At 39.4% G+C, this 22,383-nt stretch overlaps 1 protein-coding gene across 2 annotated transcripts in view; it reads right to left on the minus strand.

Annotated features, from left to right (window-relative positions):
- The window catches only part of APP (amyloid beta precursor protein), a 211,738-nt gene that overhangs the window by 105,644 nt on the left and 83,711 nt on the right, over positions 1-22,383 (minus strand). For both annotated transcript variants that reach the window (XM_051625412.1, XM_051625418.1), the window contains exons 4-5: positions 6,741-6,853; positions 5,138-5,331 (exon numbers count right to left, since the gene is read on the minus strand). In XM_051625412.1, the coding sequence (XP_051481372.1) occupies positions 5,138-5,331; positions 6,741-6,853 (307 nt within the window). The remainder of the gene's footprint in view (positions 1-5,137; positions 5,332-6,740; positions 6,854-22,383) is intronic.

Consider the following 22,383-nt stretch of genomic DNA (forward strand, 5'->3'; position numbering starts at 1 on the left):
TAAGGTGCTATCTTCTGCTCACAAGCCAGGGGACTTAAAGAAAAGCTTTCTCTTATAACCCTCAACAGTGAGACTTACTGTGTCTCAGCCTTCATGCTGTGAAAGAAGGAAAATGACAGCAGCCTGTTGGCCCAGTAGAAAGGAAAGCCTGGGAAGTCTCACACACAGGGACTGGAAGATGAGAAGAGGCATGTATGAGGCAAATGTAGAGAGAGAAAACCTGGAATTTTCCAGCTTGGCTGGAAAACTTTCAACTCCTAAAAATGTTCAGCCTTGGACACCAAGGACAACAAAGCTTCTAGCAAGTGCCCAGGTACAGGCAGGAGAGCCAAGAGGCTGTGCTGAGTCTCAAGGGCAGCCAGAGCTTGCAGGTTACTTGACTGTGTTGTAGCTAAGCAGGGAGAATTCTGCAGCTATATTATAAGCCAACACTTGCATCTGGCTGTCCCCTCAGGCAGTCTTCAAGGTAAATTTGAATTAAAGGTGTATATAACAGCAAGGAACACTACTGCTGAAAAATGCTCGTGACCTCTTAGAGTTCTATGCTATTTCAGGACGAGCATGACATGACAGAACTTCAAAAGCAAGAGCAGATCCTGCTTCTCAGCCTCATGACCAAAAAGGAGGTATATCACAGCCGTCATCAAAACACACCCTCCTCTTCTTTTCCCAAGTACTGCCAACAAGCCACACCATGAGACAAACCACATCCTTTTATGCCCAGATCCAGGTGGTCAGATGTCAGGAAGGAAGAACATCCAATCTCTGGTGGCACCACAGCCTAAGCCACCTCTACACTCCCCTCAATGGTGTGGATACAACGTGCTGCTGAGCTTTGCTTCCTCTAGCGCAGAAGGAAATACCCATGACAGAAGAAAAAACAGAAAATGCAGTCCTCCAGACACAACTGTTTGGGGTAACACAAGACAGTCTAAAAACAGGCATTCACAAAATTAATGACTGCAATATAGTTTCTTCTAAATATTCAGAATCATAAATGCAAATACATTCAAATTAAGATCTGAACAGTACAAGATGCAAAGTTAGAATGCAGGTACATCACCTATGTTTGGTGACTACGCTTTGTCATGGGGCGAGTTCTGAGAAGTAAGGATAAAATAATTTGTTTTTCAGGCTGGCAGCTTCACCTGAAACATGTTACCTTCACTTTGATTTGGGTGTCTTAAAGCAGCCACAGCCCTTCCAAAGGCACAAGGCACTTGCCGTGCTGCCAACCACTGATGGGGTGTTTGTGCCCAACATCTTATGATACTGTTTTACAGAGATGCAAGAGACACCTGTCTGGAGGTTTTGCTCCCCAAGAGTGGTATTGGACATGGCAGGGTGAGAGACAAACCCACAGCTATTGAGCAGAAGGCTCCACAGCCAGACATGAAGAACAAGGAAAATGAGAAAAAATCACAGAATGTCTTGGGTTGGAAGGGACCTCTAAAGGCCACCTAGTTCAACCCCCCTACAATAAGCAGGGACATCTCACACTAGACCAGATTGCTCAGAGCCCCGTCAAGCCTGACCTGGAATGTCTCCAGGGATGGGGCCTCTCCATCCCTCTAGGCAACCTGTTCCAGTGATCCACCACCCTCATATTAAAGAACTTTTCCCCAAGGTTCAACATAAATCTACCTATTACCCCTTGTTCTATCGTTACATGCCCTTATGAACGGGTCTTCCCCAGCCTTCTTACAGGCTCCTTTCAGGTATTGGAAGGTTGCCGTAAGGTCACTACAAATCCTGCACCTGGCCTTATTTACAGTAGACCAGTTTCTACTTCAGGTGTGAAGAGTGGGTTATGCTCTGATTGGACCACTTGGGAGACTCTAAAGACCAAAGATAATGAGATATGCATGGCAAAAGCACCTAAAAGGCCTTATTTGTACAACAGAACCAAACAGATCTTAATGAAACAAAGAAATAGTTACTGCAATTCTATTGCAATAACTGGAATTCCTTCAGTAGGTACTGAAGCACTCATGTGGTATTGGCAACTGAATTCTGGCCAGAAATCCTGACTTTTGGATAGAAACAGATAAAAAAAGTTGATCCAGTAACTGCTGCAAGAGGCAGGGTGTGGAATTCCCACCACGAACCAATGGCAGAGTAACAGCATGAAATCCTTCTCCTAAAGGATCAGCTCCTGTATTTTATATTTTCAATCTTTGCATGAACAATGTGTTTTCCAGTACTTGCAGCAGCAGCCACAAAAACAACTGGCAAAGCAAACACAAGAATTCCCCAGAAAAAAACTGAGCACCCTCCCTTGAAATGCACAGCATCTCATGGTTTGGAGTGCACCCTGTGTGTGTAAAAAGCCATCAACTGGAAGACACCAACAACGTGCACTCAGTTGATCTGATCCAAGTAAAAGCTATCCTGATTCCCAAATGTGAAAAATACTTTGATGGATACTTTGCCCAACTGATTTGCTAATAGCATACCCCCTCCCTGCCCAGAGAGGGGCTCCCTGAGGAACCCAAATCTCCTCTGACAGAAGGCTTTGCTTCAGAGATGCTGAGCAGCAGGGTCAGTGCATAAGCTTCCCTTCATGCAGCATCATGCTGTGGATGTACTTACACACAAAGGGATTTTAAACTCTTCCGAAGGCTTCAAGAATAAGCCAATATTGTCACTGTGAGATCACTCATAAAAGATAGGAAAAAACCCCACAGTCTTAAGTAAGCACTTCAGAGGTGCTTCAACGGCAGAAAATATTGAGAATTTAGCATGAGGAAAATGTCTCCCTACTTTTCAATTCCTTTCTCCCTCCCAATCACCTTAGCACTTACGTATTTGTGTATTTATATACACACAAACATATGCTCATGTATGTATGAATACACATACAAAAATGTGGACTACCTACTGCTGCATGAGAAATGAGTAATTTTTTATTTTTTTTTTTATATGACTAAATTGCAAGAGTATTTCTGGCTCCACTATATACAGATTAGATGCAGTTGGGAAGCTGAAGATGGAGCAAGAAATATGACTGAGTTAGTGTAAAACAACTTCAAGTTCTTGGCTCTTCATCCGCAGTTGAAGCAGAAGTGCCCCATAAAAGGAACTTTTCATTTTCCTTTTACATGAACTTCTATGTGAGGGGAGGAAAAAAATGTCAGTACTTGCTTGGAACTTCAGAAATTGATTCAAATGCAATTACAGCTCCTATTCCTAGAGCATACAAAACTTATTAAGCTATTCTTGAACTCATCTCTTCAGATATTAAAATGCTTTATGAGGAATAAAACAGGCTAGAACAGTAAATTAAATGTTCAGTGACAGACATGAAAAGACAAATAAATGGGATGTCCACCTTAGAAACAAAACTACTCTATACACAACCCTATCAGTTCTTTTATTTAAAATATTTTAGGAATATTTTATTAAATATATGAAAAAACTCTCTATATATTTATTTTACATATAGGGATATAAAACTATAAGGTATATAATATATAATATATCCTTACATATAGGCACATAAGATCTATAGATAAGCAATAGGTATATAAGATAGATAAATTTATCTTTTGCTCGCACGTGTGTATATACATATATATATATATATATATATATAAAAAGGAGATGAAAAATAAAAGCAAATTTGTCTTGATTAGAAAAAGGTCCACACATTTTTTATTCTAACAGAACACAACCAATGAAAATTTAAACCAAATATAGAGTGACTCAGCAACAGTCCAAAGGCTGGTTTATAAATCTCACTGAAAGATTATAAATTCTGACACCTTGACAACTGCTGGAAGTACAAGTCAGAAAAAAGCCTGGAGGTGTCAATGCAGAAGAGGCAACATTGCTTAATGCAGGTTTCTTGCAGCCAACAGCCCTGACCATTTACTCCCATTTATGACAGACAACTGGAAGTTATACTGGGGAAATACTTATTCTAATTAAACATGTTGTTATTTACAAACAACTCTTCCCTACAACACTTCCTAATGCTTTGTCAGGAAAGATTTAGATGCCTACCATGACACAGTTTCCAACTTTACATTCTCTTATCGCCACCTCTTTGCATCAAATTACAGCAATTCAATCCCTGTCCTTGATCTCTGTGTTGTTACTGAACTTGTTTCCATCTGGATTATTAAAAAGTTCAAACTTAACACAATTCAGAGCTATTAAATTTCCACAGTATTCACTTAATTTGGTCATTTTCAGGGTCAGGTCATTTCAGGTCATTTCTCCTTGAAACCTCTTGGAATCTGCACAAGTTTTGGATTTTGTATATTATTTGTAAAAGATGCTGTATCATCACTTAAGAAGCATAAAGACTGCATTAGTTCAGTATGAAATCTGGGGAGCACAAACAGAATTTGAATCTTAGTTTTATGAAGAAAACCATCTTAGAGAGTTGTCTGAATTCAGCTGCAAGGATGTAACATGGTACTCTGTTCTCACAACTGCTGTCTAACATGCTCAAGAGAGTGATATGTAAAGGCTTTGACAGCACCAGACCACTCAGTTACAACACAGCCATAACCCATATTTGGCTCAAAATTAGCTGACATGCACAGAGGAAGCTAAGGGGTAAAGACAACCATGGCATCTTCTCACCCACTGCTGTCTTGCAAAGGAAACCTTCATACTCCAACTTAACAGTAGCATATTAATGAGTCTGTCAAAGGCTAGATAGTAAAACAGATTTTCTTTTAGATCACATTCAGAAAGTAATGGTCAGCATGAAAATATTCTTACAGTAAAAATGGCACACAGCTCATGCCTATTATGAATTAAGACATTTCAAAACCTTCAATAGTTATGTTGGCTGAGTATCTGGTGCAGTACCCCAGATTGCACATGAAGCATCTTAAAGAGTATAGTATTTATCATTTACTTGTCAAAAAGTATTTAAGCATTTTTGTTGTAAATATAGCAATACTTCTCGTTGAAGAAAAGATGAAGGCATCAAGAGCACAATAACTACGTTAACAATAAGCTTTCCTGTAGAAAGCTAAAAATAAAGAAGTAGATGTTTTCAACCATTGTTGCTGCAATGTCACTTACACGGAGCAGTGACTCTTCCACACTGGGGTCTTTTAGACAGATCTTTGGAATCTTAAATAAGGTAACAATTTGAAGGGTAGAAAGTCACTCTTACCTTCCATCTGCATAATCTGCATCTGCACCTCCCCACCAGACATCTGAATCATCATCTTCAGCATCAGCTGAATCAAGATTGTCACTTTCCTCAGCTAATGGGCAGCAAACGAACTCCACACCACGAAACTTGTCAATTCCACAGGGCAGCAGCATGCCATAGTCATGCAGATTCATGCTCTTCTCACTACAGGACTACAGAAAATAAAAACAGTTACAATATTGTCATGGAGGAAGATGGAAAACTGTAACAGACCTTGAGAAAACATAAGGAGCTGTATACTGTCTTAGGAGGCTGAAGGTGGTGAACTGCATCATCTAAGAATTTTCAAACAAGATATAGAATGGTCACTTGTGCATTCACTACCTGCACTGTAGGTAGCTCCCTACCTGTGCCCGCATGACCATTCTAAGTAATAAGCTCTCCCTTCCCCTGCGCTTCAGTCTTTGCCAGTACAAAAAGTCTTGTGTCCTCCTATGTACTTGTCAACTTCACACTCTCTTGCCTAAAATCCTCACAGGCTCTGCCTCATGAACAGAAAACTCAAAGGCAGAATGGTAATTTCATATAGTAAACCTGATCATGATGTATTAAGGCTATTAAAGAGTTAGCTGCAAGATACATTCACATTTAAAATATCTGATATACTGGAAAAACACTGTATCTGGTCTGACACCTCTGGCAGCACAGCATCTTCTATCCTTGTCTGGAAAACAGTCATTTGTGCATTATAACACCTTAAAGAAAGAGTGATGTAGGACAGGTGAAAGAAGGAATATAGCTCAATGGAGAACAGTGATGATGTTCTCCTAGGCTATGCCATTCCAAGTTTGGAAGTACTTTAATTGGACTAGAATTTGCCTCCATGAAGGCTGGTGCTTTAAACACTTCGTCTGAGAGGCAACAGTAGGATTAAAGCAATAACTGAAAATCTGAAAAGCTGCTAAGCACATTGCAATTTTCATCTCCAGAAGGTGGGATAACATGCAAACTAAGAAGTTCCAAACAAGATAGCAGCCAGAAATATTCTTGACGCTCATCTCAGTTTTTATTCCTACAACCTCTCCACATAAGGACAAAAATATGCATTAGCAATTGTAAGATTTCTGTTTTCAGTAAAGCACTGGTAAATTGTAAAAACTCTGTGCTTGACTGCAAAATGTCTTTGGCTAATCCTGTGTTTTAACAGCTGTCCTACCCCTCTCTGCTGAATTTCACATATTGCATTCTTTTAGGCCAGCCTGAGCTCTGCAAAGCACTTGGCACACCAGTATACATATTGAGGACAATAATAAAGGCAAAGCTTTGGCATTAGTGATCAATCTTTAGTTCCAGAGCAGCATCAATACAGGAAAACATGAGCTGAAAAACAGTGCTATGAAACAGGTTTAAAGGTCAACAGTAAATATCCAACTGTGGACTCTGGTGTGCTTTACAGTGTGACTCCCATTTCCACACAAAGGAGAACAAAAAGCCATTCACTCGACCATTTTTAAGTACTACTTTTTGTTTTCCATATCACTGCTATATTTAAACTCATTCTCAGAAGACTGTTACAGCTCTCAAGAAGGAAGGCAAGAAATTTTAAGACAGATGAATGTACCTCTTTAGCAACAGTATGCCAGTGCAGGTGAGTTTCACACACATCCATTCTTTCCTGGTGAAGGAACTTGCACTTATCTGGTACCAGAAGGGCATCACTCACAAACTCGCCCACTGAAAGGAAAAAACAAAACAGAGCAAAACACAAAAACATTAATTTTGCTTCCTGTACCTAACCCTTTTAAACCTCTAAGTAGGCATAGGCCTTCTGTTCTGAATGAGTGGAAGGGTCTGTTAGCAGAGAATGGATCAGTTTCTAAGCAGTGCTTCCATTATCATCTTCTTCAAACTTTCCATTTGAAAGTAGCTCCTGTCTTTGATCTCAGAGATGTATTACATGATGAAAACTTTAGTATAATATGCTAACTTCCATATACCAAGAGTGAAACTTGCAGGATGCATCAAAGACACGTGTGATGCAACATTAAGTCAGGAATTGGTGGATCCAGCTCCTGGAAGGGGAGTGCAGGGATGGGGAGCAACAGTTACATTTTGCATTTGAGTAGCAGTAGGGAGAGGTTTGAAGTGTTTTGAAATATTTCCTTTTTCAACACAGAACACATTGTTTCCAACAAATCATAAGTATTTCCACTGAATTACAGCACTAGGAGCAACAGAGTCCAATTAGTTATTTTTGTTGTTGAAGCCTCTTTATTGAAATCTCATTTTATCAGCCAGACAAATTCAGGTTACCCCAGAAGGTTGATGAGCAAGTGGCGCTCATCAGCCAGAAAACAAGATGATTCATTAATCACCTGAACTTCTGGTCAGATTGATGTAGGGGGGAAAAAGGCTCTTATAGGGCATAACTGACCAAAGAGATTGTGCTGTCTTTGGCAGTAAGACAAAAATTTGTATGCCAGTGAAATAAACAATGCTCACAGCTTCAGTACTGATGAATAAGAGAAACTCAGCTGATAACTAACATGTTTTATTAGACTAATATCACTGTAATTCTGTACAATTCTAGCATTGCAACAAAATAATCCCAACCTCCTCCTTGTAATACTTTTTTACAGGAGAAATTACAGACTACTTTCAAGAAGTTGATATACTGAATAGACACTGGATGAAAGCACGAGTCAGTCAGCATAAATAATCAGCTCCCTGAAACATATTTGTCTGTAACCTCCAAGAAACTACAGCCTGTGTCTTAAATGAACAAACCAAGGGTGGCCCAACGACTGCATGAATGTACGAACAAACCAATTAATCAAAATGACAGAACTACAAGTTACTTTTCAGTAGTGGGTTGTCTCAGGGAGGTGACAAAGTGGCCCTTGAAGTTTACAGTTAAAAAGTCATTTCTAAAAATAATCAACACTCAATGCATTGGGGGAAAGGAGAGTTCAGCAAATTGATGTAAACACCTTTGCTAATCACTAAGGTGTGTATTTCACATTAATTTCTTTGCTGTATTTCAGTGCTTTTGATCTGAAGCCTTTAAAATCTGTCAAGACAGTTTACTAGGAAAAAAAGGACTTTGTTATCTTTGTTATTCAGTGACATACTCTAATGCCTGCAAATTGTTAACAGAAAGGCCAAAAGAAACTGGCAAAAGTAACTAGTTACAACACTTTCTGGTAACCCAAAATACAAAACTGGCAGCTTTTTATAACAAAGTCTCTGCTCCCAGTGGTATCACACCCAAATCTCACACTGAAATTTGAATAAATCTGCATCTTGATTTTAACTGCACTTGTCTTTGTAGGGGACCATTTTGCCACATACCCAGCTCCTCATTTCATAATTCTTTAATTTAGCTGAATACCCAAGCACACAGATGTTTTGCTGAAGACTCACAGAGTACGTCAGCTTTGCTCTCCAGGAACATTTGACTTCACAGAGAACAGCAGTTAGACTTTACTGGCTGTTCAAGCATGCAAAACATAAGAGTCATCTTTATGCCAAAGATTTCTGAGAAACTGAGAAATAAAAAATAATCTTGGGGTGCATTTTACTCTGGCAAACTAGATCCTATTTCAGAAGCGATGTACACAAGCGTGTGTTCGAGCTTGTGTCATCTGTCTGACTGCAGACATGCACAGACACAGGTCCAAATGCAAACATACCTGATAACCTTTGAATTAAGGTATTCTATGCACCTTAACAGCCTGCAGAATCATCAGAATATTGTGTGTGCAAAGTTCAAAGGCAATTAATAGTACGCCTCATTGCTCAAAAAATAAGCCTACATCATTTCAGCAACAGTAACAAATTTGGATGCAACTCTGAGTTACAACCACCAAAAGCTGAGATGGAAAGCTGTATTTCCAAAGCTCTGGGCAATGCAGCCTGGGCTGCAGTGTTATTAAAAGTATGTATGAAGATTTAATTAAATTTTTCAAAAAAATCATTTTTTGAGTGTCTGTATCAACCAACCCATATCAATACATTGAAGAAACACTAGACATTAAGATATAATTGAAAGTATGATATTAGGTTTTACTTTTATACACAAAACATGCATCTGCTTTATAAAAATCAGAATCCTTGGAAGTAAGTTAACAGCATTCTCACAGTAACCCAAATTCACATTTTAAGTGAGGCTTCATTTTGCAACCAGTTGCTGAATTTCACAGAAATAAACAATCAATTGGAAGATCATTGGTTTTCAGAAGGAAAGGAGGAGCTGGGGAGAAGGGTGGTTGTTTAATGTAGCACTCCTTCATTACATAGAATTATAATAAATTCTTTAGGGTTGTGAAAACCTGGGCAACAGCAATCACTTGCAACTTTGCCTGTGATTCCTATTGCCTTCAATTAAATTTTTATTACACATAAAAGGCAATTCTGCCCATACACAGAGCTCATGCCCTGGATTTTTTTTCATTATTTCATTATAATTATTACTGCAGCTTAAATGCAAAGCTTTACACTTTATTCTATTTTTGTTGTTGTTGTTTGAAGTAAATTAATGTTCAAGTGTCCTAAATTGAGTTCACTTGACAACTGTAATATGTGTTTTGCCTGGGCTAGTCTAATAGAGAAACAATTCCATCAGAAAGAAACACTTCAAACACTTTAGACTTGTAGACAAGCTTCTACTTGTACTTCTCCAGTACACATTTAACTTTCAGTGCTACTAAATCATAAGATTTCAGGGATTCTTTTGAACAAAGAACCCAGAGACTACATAGAAGAAACATGCATGCGTGAAGGGAGATCAATCCTGTGCCTCGTAAGAGGCACAATAAGGGAAAATTGTAATACTTCTGTTGGCCAGCACAAGTCATGAGAAAGGTAACTGTGAACTGATACGGTTTTTGACTGACAGAGCATCCCAGCACGGGTTGTAGTTTCCACTTTCAGGTGCTGGGATAGCAACACATAATTCAACTCCACTATTATTTTTTTCTTCTAGTACAGCAACATACCAACTTGCCCCACACCAGGCTGTCCTCAACACCCTGCCTGTGAGGCTGAAGTTGGATGTGCATTTCCCCAGGTAGCAGCACTGCCTTAAAAGCCTCCCTGGCCCTGTGCTGGCCCCATGCTCGCCCCCTGTCCTTAGCAACACTTTATCCCCCCTCACCCACTGCCTGCTCTGCTGCCAGTAAACCATGGCTTGAATCGTGATCAAGCTGCAGACAGATAGGCTTGTCAAATTTGTACCAAATCCACACCAAAACTGGTTAGTATTATTACCACCAATAATACTACCTCTGTTTGGCTTATTTTTATCACTTTTTCCTTCTGCCTTCTTCAGCATGTCTTGTGTTTTGAGTACAGCTTTACATCTGCTCTGCTGAAGTACTCTAATAATAAACTACGATGGCACAATTTGTCTTTGGGTGGGCTCATAAATCACTAAACTCCTTCAAGTGACCCAATATGCAAGTACAACAGCTTTTTTTCCAGTAGGTGCTTACCCAGGGAATGGCTGGACAAAACTGGATCACTCTGGCTTTGATGGATTTCTGACCCATCTGGAGAAAACTGCCCCAAAGGGGAATTCTTGGCAGAGGTCATATTCCCATGTTTAAAAACCACTGCTCTTTACCTAGGTTCATTAACCTGGAGGCTGACTACCTTCTGCTCACTCTTTTAAAAGAGTTGCTTGTTGCTAACTCAAACCTACCTCTTTTTACTGCACATCACTGGAACACAGATTGTGTCAATGTAGCAAGTCATAGTTTAACTTAATTTTAAAAATATCTTTTTGTGTGTTTTCCCCCCACCCCCTAATGTCAGTAATTCCTTTGATGACACACAGTTCTTCTTTATGTTTGTAGCAGACCTCTTCATATTGCTCCCCCTTGCTGTACCACAACAGGGTAGTGGTTCATGTTTTCTCAAAGACAATTTTACCTGAGGTTATGATGTCACATTTTACTATTAAATAATTTTACTTCAATCAAGCATGTTCTATTCTCTGAAAAATAATCTTGGAACAACAACAGATCTTGTGCTGTAAGACCAGACGTTCTGGTTCAGAAATTTCATTTTTCAACAGAGCAAAGACTAAGAAGAGCATTAAAACCCATCTTCAAATAAAAGAATTATGATTATAGTGAAGGCAACTGATCATAGACTCTTTGAAATCTTCTCTAGGAAGAATAAGGCTCAGCAAGTGGGCATGCTTGTAAAAAAATGACTGTCCGGTTTAAAGGCAGATATATCAGAGGAAACTAACTAAAAATAAAAATGCTATACCCTGTCCTGATCAGCAGATTTTTCCATCCACTGCATAAATGAGATGGGATATGAGGATCCATCCAAGATTGCACAGAAAGACAGCAAAGATAAGATAATAAAGGTAATAAAACAAAATCTGTGACAAAACCAAACACCTGCTAGCAGATGGTTAGGATTCCAACCAAAAAATAAGCATGTTCCAATTATGTTCAGAGGAAGACTTTCAAACAAAGCCTGTGCTAAATTTTGCATGAGGAGGCAGAATACATGCTGTGCCTCTTGGACTCAAAGCTTCATTTTCCATGTCACTGATGAGAACAAGGGCCTTGCTAAAATGAATTTATAAGCTCAAGTGCTTGCACAGTACATATTTGATAACATTCAGAGAAACTTGTCTTTTCCCTGTGACTTGGCATAGACTATTCCTGAGCCACCACACTGTCAGCATAGCACAGAAAGGGGCAGATCACACCTGCCCCTTTCCCCATCCTGCTGCTGTAGGGCTTTGCTCTGCCCTGCTCCCCAGCACAATAGCTCAGCTCCCCACAACATTTCTGCAAGTTCTTGTTCCTATCGAGGCACATTTATTGATTATCTATTGCATTACACATACATTATTACATTTATTTGAGCAGCCATATCACTTTAGGTGCTTTTACTAAAGGTGATATTTAAGTCTTGATATGTGATGCTCTTATTTATAAGGCTGGTAATTAAGGGGTTAGCTGCACCCTTGTATCAGAGTGCAAGCCAAACACACCAGCCTCAAGCATAAAGAAACACCATTCATTGAAAATCCTTTTTCTTTTCTTCAGAAGTCCAGAAAAGCAGATAAGATCCAAAGCACCTAGCTACTTTAAAAATGCATTTCTCATCTCCAGTAAAATGATTCAGTAAGCACAAGTCATAGTGTACTTCACTATTTTATACTCAGAATCTACAGATCAAGAGGGAGAGGCACAAGCCCTGTCAAAGCCTGGCTTGAAGGAGGGTTTGCTGTTGTGCCTGGCCCCTGGGGACAGATGCCTGGCCCGGGCCACAGTGTGCCTTTCCTCTCAACTTGGGCACAAGATATGTTAATCAGAACTGTTAAAAGATTGTCTGTCTAGTTAAAAGGATTTCAACAGCCTATATAAAAGAGGGGATTTGTAGATTTCTCCAATGTCAAATTAAATTTTAAATGGAAGCTAAAGAAATGGAGTGTTTGGGAAGTATGTAAAAGCCTATGTAAAAGATACCCAGTGCTACATCCAAACCCCACTAGCCTTAAAAGCTCAAAACCACCTCCCTCAACCTCATTACAAATGCAAAAGGCTAGATGCCTCTCTTCAAAACCCATCCATCAGCCAACAGAAAGGCAAGGTGGTGCTGATGTAAAACGTTTGTGTCCCAGCAGCCTTGACTATCTCTGTTTTTTCAGATTAATAACAAGCTTAGCTTCTGCCCATTAAACCACCCCCAAAAAGACTTCTGTAAGAAAACTGTTCCCGCTCCACCATTTTATCTGCAACCTATGGCATGAATTTCAGAGAAACACTCATGGCATGTCAGATGTACAGCAATGCAAACCCAAATTTGAAGGGCAGAGGTAGAATGACAGCACAATCTGTGCAGCTACCTCTGGGACAAGATAAGTGGGAACAGCTGCAGCTCTTTAATCTTCTAGGGACTTGGGCAAAGCCAACACTGACCCCAGGAACTCATCTCTGCAGTCTTTTGTCTTCATAAAGTCCTGAGAAGTTATCTCACATAACTATATACTCCCATAACTATAGCTTTTTTTTAATTGTATTGTTTTTTGAGAAAAGCCATCCACTATATTTTAAGCATCTAAAAATAAGGCCAGTAGTTCTCCAACAGATATTTTCATGGCATCAAATAAAGTCCCTATTGCTTTAGTATTTATTCTGCTTCAAAGAAGTACTTGAATGTTTCTGTAGTCTTGCTTTCAACCAAACCTGAAAAGGTAGAGAGTACACCCACTAAAAAGTGCTTTATTGTTCTGTTATTTAGCATACACAGCCACAAATATCCCTTGATGCAACAACTCTCAAATAAACTGCCTTCACTACTTGCAACACTTATCCATTTATTAGGTTACAAAATGCAACAATTACAGCTGAGCAAAGCTCTTCTATTAGATTAAAAAGTGACTGGCAACTCTAGCTGCACTACACTGTAGCATCCTGATGCTCTTAAAACCATTTTGAAAAACCATGACAATTAATATACTTCTCACAAACAGTGAGAAATTATTCAAATATATGATCCTACCAAGGACACAAGATCAAAGCAAAAGAAAACCCACTGTAATGAACTCACTGACATCTAAATATCCATATAAATACCACAACAAGGGATCTCAGTCTTTATGTGTCATCCATTCTACTGTAATTTTTGGAAAGCCTAAATACACAAAACTCTCGAATTAAAGGGCTGAAATCCTTTAGGTACAATCCACAAGAGCACATTTGTCCAGATGAAATTAACCATATACCAAGAACTATACCTGTAAGTAATTAATAGTGTTTATTATGTCTCCATTTTCATAAGATACTATGCATAAAAAAAAAAAGTATTATTCTCAAACCTTCCTCTTTACTCTGTAGCTCTTCGATCATGGACATAAATGGAATTTCTGCTTCTTTTGCTACCTTTTTGCCTGACTACATTTTCTGAAAAAATTGTCTTCCTTTCCAGAGAGAACACAAGCATCACTCAGATTTGATGAATTATGCCAATGACAGATATATCTGTTTACACAAAAAAAGATTCAACTACTCATCATCACACGCTCTGGCATCTTAATAGGCAAAGCATATAAACATCCCTTAAAAGTCTGCAGTACCTTAATGGTTCATTGAACCCAAAGTTAAATTACTTCTCTCCTTCTTTCCACTTGTCTCCCCCATCTTCAAGGAAAAATCCTGCTGAAAGTACAGTAAGATGCCTCTTCTGTTCCTCCTTTGCTCATTAATATAACAGGACTGTGCTAATGCCTATTAATCCAACACCATAGGTTATGCCTTGTGTTTGGATTCCTCCTCCTGCCCCATCTTCCTAAACGGCCCAAACGGTCAAAAAACACCGTCCCAGAATGTTATCAGTATGACCAGTAGGTAAGGTCACTCCAAAAAGGCTATCTGAAGGGTTTCCCCTTCAGTTTTCTTTCACTAGGCACCAATCACTCATACTAGCAAACCATCTTTCTCTGCACCACAAATCAAAATGCAGCCTCTTAAAACTGATTAACTGAGAACCAGCCCCAAAGGCAAGCTAGGAAGTCCACTAAGGAAGTTGAGAAGTTTCAAGATAGTTGCCCTGGCTTTCAGCTCCTCAATGAACTGATTACATCTGCAAAGCTTCTGTCAGGAATGAGAGTATTTGTTGCAGACACAGCCTCCCAATTATATAATCCCACCTAATTTCTTCTAAATAGTGAGTTAGGAAACAGCAGGAATAATAAAGTATAGAGATGTCATCCGAGATAGCTTGACTCCATCCTGTCTCTGCCACAGAGCTCCAATATTATGCTTCTCTCCCCCCTCTTCTCTCCAGCCCCAACAGACTTTTCTGATACACTCTGTACTTTTCACTCCATCACTGCAGTGGTCCTGTTTGATAAATTCATGGCAGGACATGGTCAGCGGCTCTGGAGGGCTGGTGGATGCACTGGGGTCTGAAACCTAACTGTTTACAGTGGAAAAAAGATTATGATGTGAAGGATGCCACCCGTGGACGCTTGCTGCTGGGTCATTTGGTGAGGGTTGTAGGTTTTTTTGTGATTTTTGGAGCAGAGGGCTTGTCTTTGGGGATTCCAGGTCCTAAACTGACACAGTATGTCTAACTAAAACAATATTTCACAGTGCTATAAAAAGAGCAGGGAATTAAAAGCTGGGTGGTGCTGGAAGCCAAGACAGGTTAGAAAAGCCTGGTTGCTTCTGCTTATAGACTAATAAAGGGAACTCAAATGGGAGGACAGAATAACCAAATAATTTATTGGAAATTGCCTGATCTACAGAAAATAGTCAGTAAAATTCACAGAAAGGAATAATCCTAAAGTAAAGAACAGTCCTGGAAAACTCTAAGGAACACATTTGAAATGTGAAATGCTTAATGAGATCATTTTGTGAAGATTTAGTAAGATTGCTATGATTCCCCAAGCAGAATCCTGAGACAGTGAAAATCCTGGACCACAACCAAGTAAGGGGAAAAAATCAGAAGGGAAATAGGACAGTGGTACCTTCAAAGGTAACAGCACTTTTGCACCACAAAAACATATGTGCAGTCAGACTGTTCACACAGCATTGTTGGTAAGGTGCAGTTATATGCCTGCCATTATATGCTAGGTGCCATTTTATCTGAAAAGCATCCCATCCCCGTGTAGCTTTTTACAGCAAGCTGCCATAAAAGAAAAACAAATGTTGTTCCTCAAAGCACTGACCACCTCAGTCTGGAAATGAAGTACAAGGGACAACAGATTACAGTATCTTGACCACCCATGCCCCCAAAAGCTGTTGTGGAAATAAAAATCTGAAATTCTTTCTTCATAAATATTTCTTCTTCAAAACAGCTGAAGTGTTTTTATTTCACACTGAAGTGCACACTTCCCTGCCAAGTACTTGGAGTGATGCATGGGGTGTAGAGATGTAAGAAATGGGAAAGGGAAAGAAAATAAAAAGATTTCTGAACCCCATCTCATATGTTCTGGACTTACTATTACCAGAACGATGCAGCAGAAAAGACTTCAGGTATTTGGGAATGCTTCTTCTACAAAGTAAGACTGCCCTGGTCCCATTTCCCCTTTTGTGACAGTTCTGTTAATTCAGCGCAGTTTTTCATCGCCCAATGTTTAAATCCACCAAAGGTCTTTTGATCTCCACATCAACTTGTTTTCATGGTGCTTAGCTAATAAACATCATCATTTAGGATGTCCTAAGACCTCAAAGTAATTAGCTGCTGAGTCAATCAGGTAAAATATGAAGTATAACACCACGGAAACCAAAGAGTATTTGGGGAACTCACTGAAACAAATATTTTCTTCTTAAGGAAGCATTTTTTTCCAGGACCTCCTTCACCAGAGGTCAAAGAGACAATACTATCTGGACTCAAAAACCTAAGAAGGCTCAAGAGAAGGAAAAGGGATCGCTACCCTGGTCTCATCATACATACAGGTGCTGCACATGTTCTTGCTAAAGGACCTCCTATCACATCAAGAAAAGATCTGTTTCATTAAGGACAGATAGGCCGTTGGTACACAGCCAAAACAGGCTTTATACCAGCACCATTGGTGGAGATACTGTTAATACAAAAAAATCAGGGATACCAAGAAAAAGCCTCAGATGGGGAGAATTATTTTGCTGAAATACATTCTTTTCATCATTCTCAGGCTCTTTTTTTATATAAAGTACATTCTGATTTTTTTGTGTGCATCTCAAAATATTAATTTTCTCCTGCCTTGTAGTCTTCTGATTTTTCTGAGATTCCCTTTATTCCTTGTACTCATGTACGTAAGTCCTCTCCCAGTCATGCATGGCTTTCATGACTGATGAGCTCCCTTACAGCTCTGCTCACATCACTCCCAGCTGGGACATTCAATAGTAGAGCACAGTATGAGTCAAGCACTGAACAAATATCAAAGAAGTCTATCAAGGGAGAAGTTGCTTAAGGAAAGCCAGCACAGGTCACTCACAGATCAAGTGCCCTCAGTTCCCACAGCAGGTGACAAAAACCAGCAGAGCTGCACTGGATACCATTGGGTCACATTTCTCACCAACCAGTCATCCACCTCCTGCCACTGGTGGAGAACTGCTTGCCTCTCCTAAGCTCTAAACTGAGGAGAAAAAGAGACATGTGTGTTCAGTAATCACAACATAGAACAGTAAGGAAAAGCTGAGGAGATGTGATCTCCTCATTTTATGATACCAGATCAACACATACCCCTCCCCAGACAAAGAACTTCTTAATTTACAGGAGTTTCAGTTTCAAGTGTGAGCGCTGGACCTCTTCAGGGCTATCTCAAGCACCCTAATGAGGCTTCCCCATCAACAAATACCAGCCAGCACTAGTTAGACAACAAATAGAGAGAAATCCCCCTTGTTCCGTTTTAACTGTTTTCAATCTGTATGTTATATAATTCATCTAAAGTAGAAAAGTCATTAAACTTTCCTAGGCTTATTTAAGGCAATACTCACTCTTCTCTGTACTCGGTAAGATTTTAAGGAAGTTGAGTTTTCAAAAAATGCCAAGAGAACAAAAGCTAGCTGCTATTTAAAAATAAAAACATTTCTAAGAGCCTTTTTTTGAAATTACTAACTGAATTGCATACCATGATTTGATAAATAAAGATGACTGATATTACAAGACCCATTTTAATGTTTTTCCTTATAGGCAAGTATAAATACCAAATATAACTCAATGATACTTCTCAAAAGCAGATAAATTCCAACTCTTAAGCTATCCTATCTTTCTGAATCTTATTTTTCCACCTATTGCTTTCAGGTTTTTACAAGCTATAACATGGCTGAATTTCAAAACAAGATTACGCTTCGTAAATGCTACCAAATCCAAGAACTTTAACACTCCAGCTATTAACATCATGTTCTGCTGCTTCCCAGATGCATGATGAGCTGCATGTCAATTGTTACTTTTCTGCTCCTTTCTCTCACAGCGGGCAGCAGACATGTTTTGCAGCAAGATCAGCAAGTGCAAATCTCCAAGCAGTTTAAAATTTCATGCCGCCCTCCTAGCTGAAGAGACACTTAATGCACTTAATTATGTAAGATATACTTGGAAAATGGGCTCTGAAGTGGAAACAGCATATAGTAAGAAGTAATTGGATTAATTAATACCCTATGCATTCATGCTAGAGACTTGCTAAAGACACCAATCGAATGGTAAGATGGCACAAAAATAGGATGCTTGGAAAAAATCCAAAACAATTGGGACCAGTAATCCTACTGTGCTTTGTGTTATTGTACATCACCATGTTTCTCACAGGACATTTTTACAAACTGGGGTAAAGCACCTGGCATTAGGAGTAAGGCTAGAGAAGGCCCCACTAGTCACTCTTGTCTAGAGGGAGTTATGACTACAAGCCTATAGATAGGTGCAAAGAACAAAAGTGCTACAGACACCTTTAAGGTTTGGCCATCAAAGGCCATTTCAAATGCTAGGATTCCAATGAGGAATATACCTCATTTTAAATAAGGCAATGTTTACTTCAGGAAGATTTCAGTTTTACGGGGGTTTTTCTCCTTCTTAAATGCCTTCATACTGCATATTTTTTTAAATAAAATTATTAATTCTTTTTGCTTCAGCAGTAATTTAATTCAGTCATTGCTCTCTCTCTCTTCTGACAAAGAAAAAGAAATCCATATGAAATCAAGTTCAGGGAGTAATTGTTTCTGCAATACCACCTTGCGAAAAGGCTCCGACGAGTGAATAAGTAACTCCATAAGCAGCAGCTGAAGACCAACTTATCAGAAATACCTTGCTCATATTAACAACCCAAGCAATCAATTCCCATAACACCACTGAGCCCTGAATATTCTATTTGCCAGAACAAACTTCCACTCCAATTGTTACCACCTGTCGGTGAAGGATTTTGCTGTATCACCAGCAATGTGGGGAAAAAAAAAAAACACCAACCAAACAAAAAACTTCCAGGCTTTGCAAAGTTTACAGGTAACCAGATTAACAACTACCTGACAAAATGTGGTTTTGCACTATGCAGAGAAAAGCCTCATCTTGTAGGAAGGATGGCAGTGTGGTCTGGCACCTCAGCTACTAGGCAGCTGGGACAGGACAGCTTGGGAGAAAGAGAAGGCCCAACTCAGGCACAGTAATTCCAAGAAGGCAAAAATAGAAGCAGTCAAGTAGACTAAAAGCAATGTTATATTCTGCATTCACCAAGCATAACTTTTTAGAAACAAAACACTAATTATAAGCAACAGACAGATGATAAACACTCTCATTTCTTCATGTAAGGACAGTTCTGAATGGCTAGTTAACTCATGTTTTTAAGTCTTAAGGGCAATAGAGGACTCCCTGAAACTTGTCTACAGGTGTCATATAAAACAGCTCTCCAAAGAAAGTCTTCATGGTCAGAAGCTCCAAGTTGTTTATTTATAAACCAGATTCCAATAAAAGGTTTAAAGCAAAACCTGACAAATTTACATAACTTTGACAGATTGCAGAGTCTGGGGGAGGATAAAGAAAGGCAGAAGCTGCAACCATGTTGTAAGAGTGATGCTTTGGGGAACTACAGGCCAGTTTGCCCCACTTCAAGTTTCTGGGGAAATTATGGATCAAGTCCTACTGAAAGCCATTTCTGGGCACATGGAGAAGATGATTACTTGCAATAGCCAAAACAGATTTAACAAAGGTAAATCATGATTTATCAACTTGACTTGCCTTCTAGGATGAAATGGCAAGATCAGTAAGAACAAAGCAATACATACCATCTACCTTAATTTTAGCAAGGAGTTTAAAACCTTGTCCCTCCTGCAACATCTTTGTATCCAAGTTGACATGCTACAGTTTGGGGTGATGCACTAATTGGGTAAAAAACTGACTGTATTGCCCAGCACAGTAAGTAGTGGCTCAGGGTTGTACTCCACTTGGAAGGAAGTAACAAATAGAATACCTCAGGGCTTCATTTTGACACTTGATTTTGTTTAAAGTACCTATCAAAAATATGCAGGAGAAGACAGAACATACCCTCTAAAAGTCTACAGATAAGCCCAAACTGGGCAGGGCAGTTGACACACTTGCAGGCAGAGCTGCCATTCCAAAGGACCTAGAAAGGCTGGAGGAGTGAGCTGTTAGGACCCTCACAGAACTCAACAGGGACTAATGCCACGTCCTGTCCCCGTGGACAGGGTATGGCAATGATATAGGCTGGGGACAGGTGAGCAGCTCTGTAAAAAATGCTCAGTTGAGGCCAACAGCAAGCTGAGCACAAGCCATCCATGTGTCCGGACAGCAATGACAGCCAACAGTGTCGTGGGCTGTACAAACAAAAGCAAGTTATTAATCCCTTGACACTCATTAGATTGCATTTGGTTCTGGGCATCCCAGTGCAAGAAAGATACTGATAAATTGGAATTAATTCAGCAGAGGACCACTGTGATGGTTGAGGGGCTGGAGAACTTGGTCTATGCTGAGGGACTAAGGGATTAGGGCTTGGTCATCCTGGAGAAGGAATGACTTCAGGGGAGCTAGTACTTGCCTGCACAAACCTATGGAGACAAGCAGAGCAAACTGTTTCACAGTGCAGCACTCCAAGAAGAGACAGTGGTCATAGTTTGAAACAGGAGGTTCTTACTAGATAAAAGGGGAAAAAAAAGCAAAGATAATTAAGTATAGAGAAAAAGCTGCCACGAGAGGTTGTAGAGTCTCTTGTTTTTGGAGGTTTTCAAGATCAGACCAGACAAAGCCATGAGTAGCTGGTCAAAATTCAGTTATCAGCTGTGCTTCCAGCAGCAGATTGAACTAGAGAACTCCAGAGGTCTCTTCTGACTTGAGTGACTCTACAGTTCTACCCTCCCTCAAGTCTTTCCCACCTCCACATTCATTAGCAAACAAAAGCAAAGCTGCAACAACCCTTGACTTCCTTTAAGTCACACTGGCTTTCAAAACATCATTGTTCTGTACCTTTCATGTGATCTACTGTTTGGGTTTTTGAAGTTGTTGCAAAATACAGTATCATCAAGTGGTGCCTTGCCTAGTTCACAGGCAGCTTCACATACTCTGTGTGACCACAAAAGATCAACTGAATAGCTTGTTTTTCTGTTATCAATCCCAAACAAGAGTGATAGCTGAGTCAACTTTATGGACAGACAAAATGAGAGTCATCTTATCAATCACAGAATCATAGAATGGTTTGGGTTGGAAGGGATCTTGAAGATCATCTAGTTCCAACCACCCTGCATGGGCAGGGACACCTTCACACACTGAAGTCTTTTGTTCACAGAACAGGTTTTTCGCACCTGGCCTTCTTCTGCTAGCTAATGAGGAAGACAGAACATTGAATTAGACAAATCACCTGCCCTACTAGGTATACAAATTTCTTGGACCCACTCTAGACATTAGGAAATAGGATTTTTAAAGAAACAAATCAATGCAAGTGAAATTTTTGTCTTCTAATATTAAGCAGACTGACAGAAACTTGTTCACCAAAACCCAACTCTCCACATGACACTTGAGGACAGGATGTAAAAGTAATGACTGCTACTAATGATGGAGCTAGGTTGCCCTGATTAAATGGCAAAAGCTCTATATTGTCACTAAGCCTCCTATGAGTTTAGGGAGAAAATCAGTGTAGTTTTTATCAAGCCATATTGCTCCTCTTCCATTCTCATTACAAGAATTACACTCAATGAACACAGCAGTAGTTATCAAGAGCTGGTAGAAGGCAGTAATATTTGTTAATTTCAGTCTGTTTTATTTATTTTTCTCTTTCTCATATGTATGAATCATTGTGGACAAAAACCAAGTCAGGATTAACATGCAAGATCATGTTCTATTGAGAGCTGAATCCTGTCCTTAAGGATTCATATAAACAGTATGTTACATGCAAATACTGAGGGTAATACCACAAAATTGTATTTGCATTTTGAACAGGCTTTATGCTCAGAAACACTGCCTAGTGTCTAATTCACAGTATCAGAATGAAGATTTTTTTAATTCAAATTCCTTGTATCACATCAACAGATTAAAAAATTCAAGAGAATAAGTGGATTTTAGAGTAAGAGGAGCAACACATTAAACTCAACAAGAATAGTAAATATATCATACTGCAGGCCTACAGCAAGGATGACCATAATCTTGAATAAATCAAGATTAACCACTGGAACGGAACATTTTGTAATGTATCTGAAAAGTCTATAAAAGCTTAAAATTTTAAAAGTAAATCCTTTGCAGATTTTTGCCACTAGTCAAAAGGGTGTAGCTGAACCACCACTGGAAAAAATTTAAGGGCAAAGCATCCATCCCAAGCACAT

Source organism: Apus apus, chromosome 1 (assembly GCF_020740795.1).
Source record: "Apus apus isolate bApuApu2 chromosome 1, bApuApu2.pri.cur, whole genome shotgun sequence".
Taxonomy (NCBI): Eukaryota; Metazoa; Chordata; class Aves; order Apodiformes; family Apodidae; genus Apus; species Apus apus.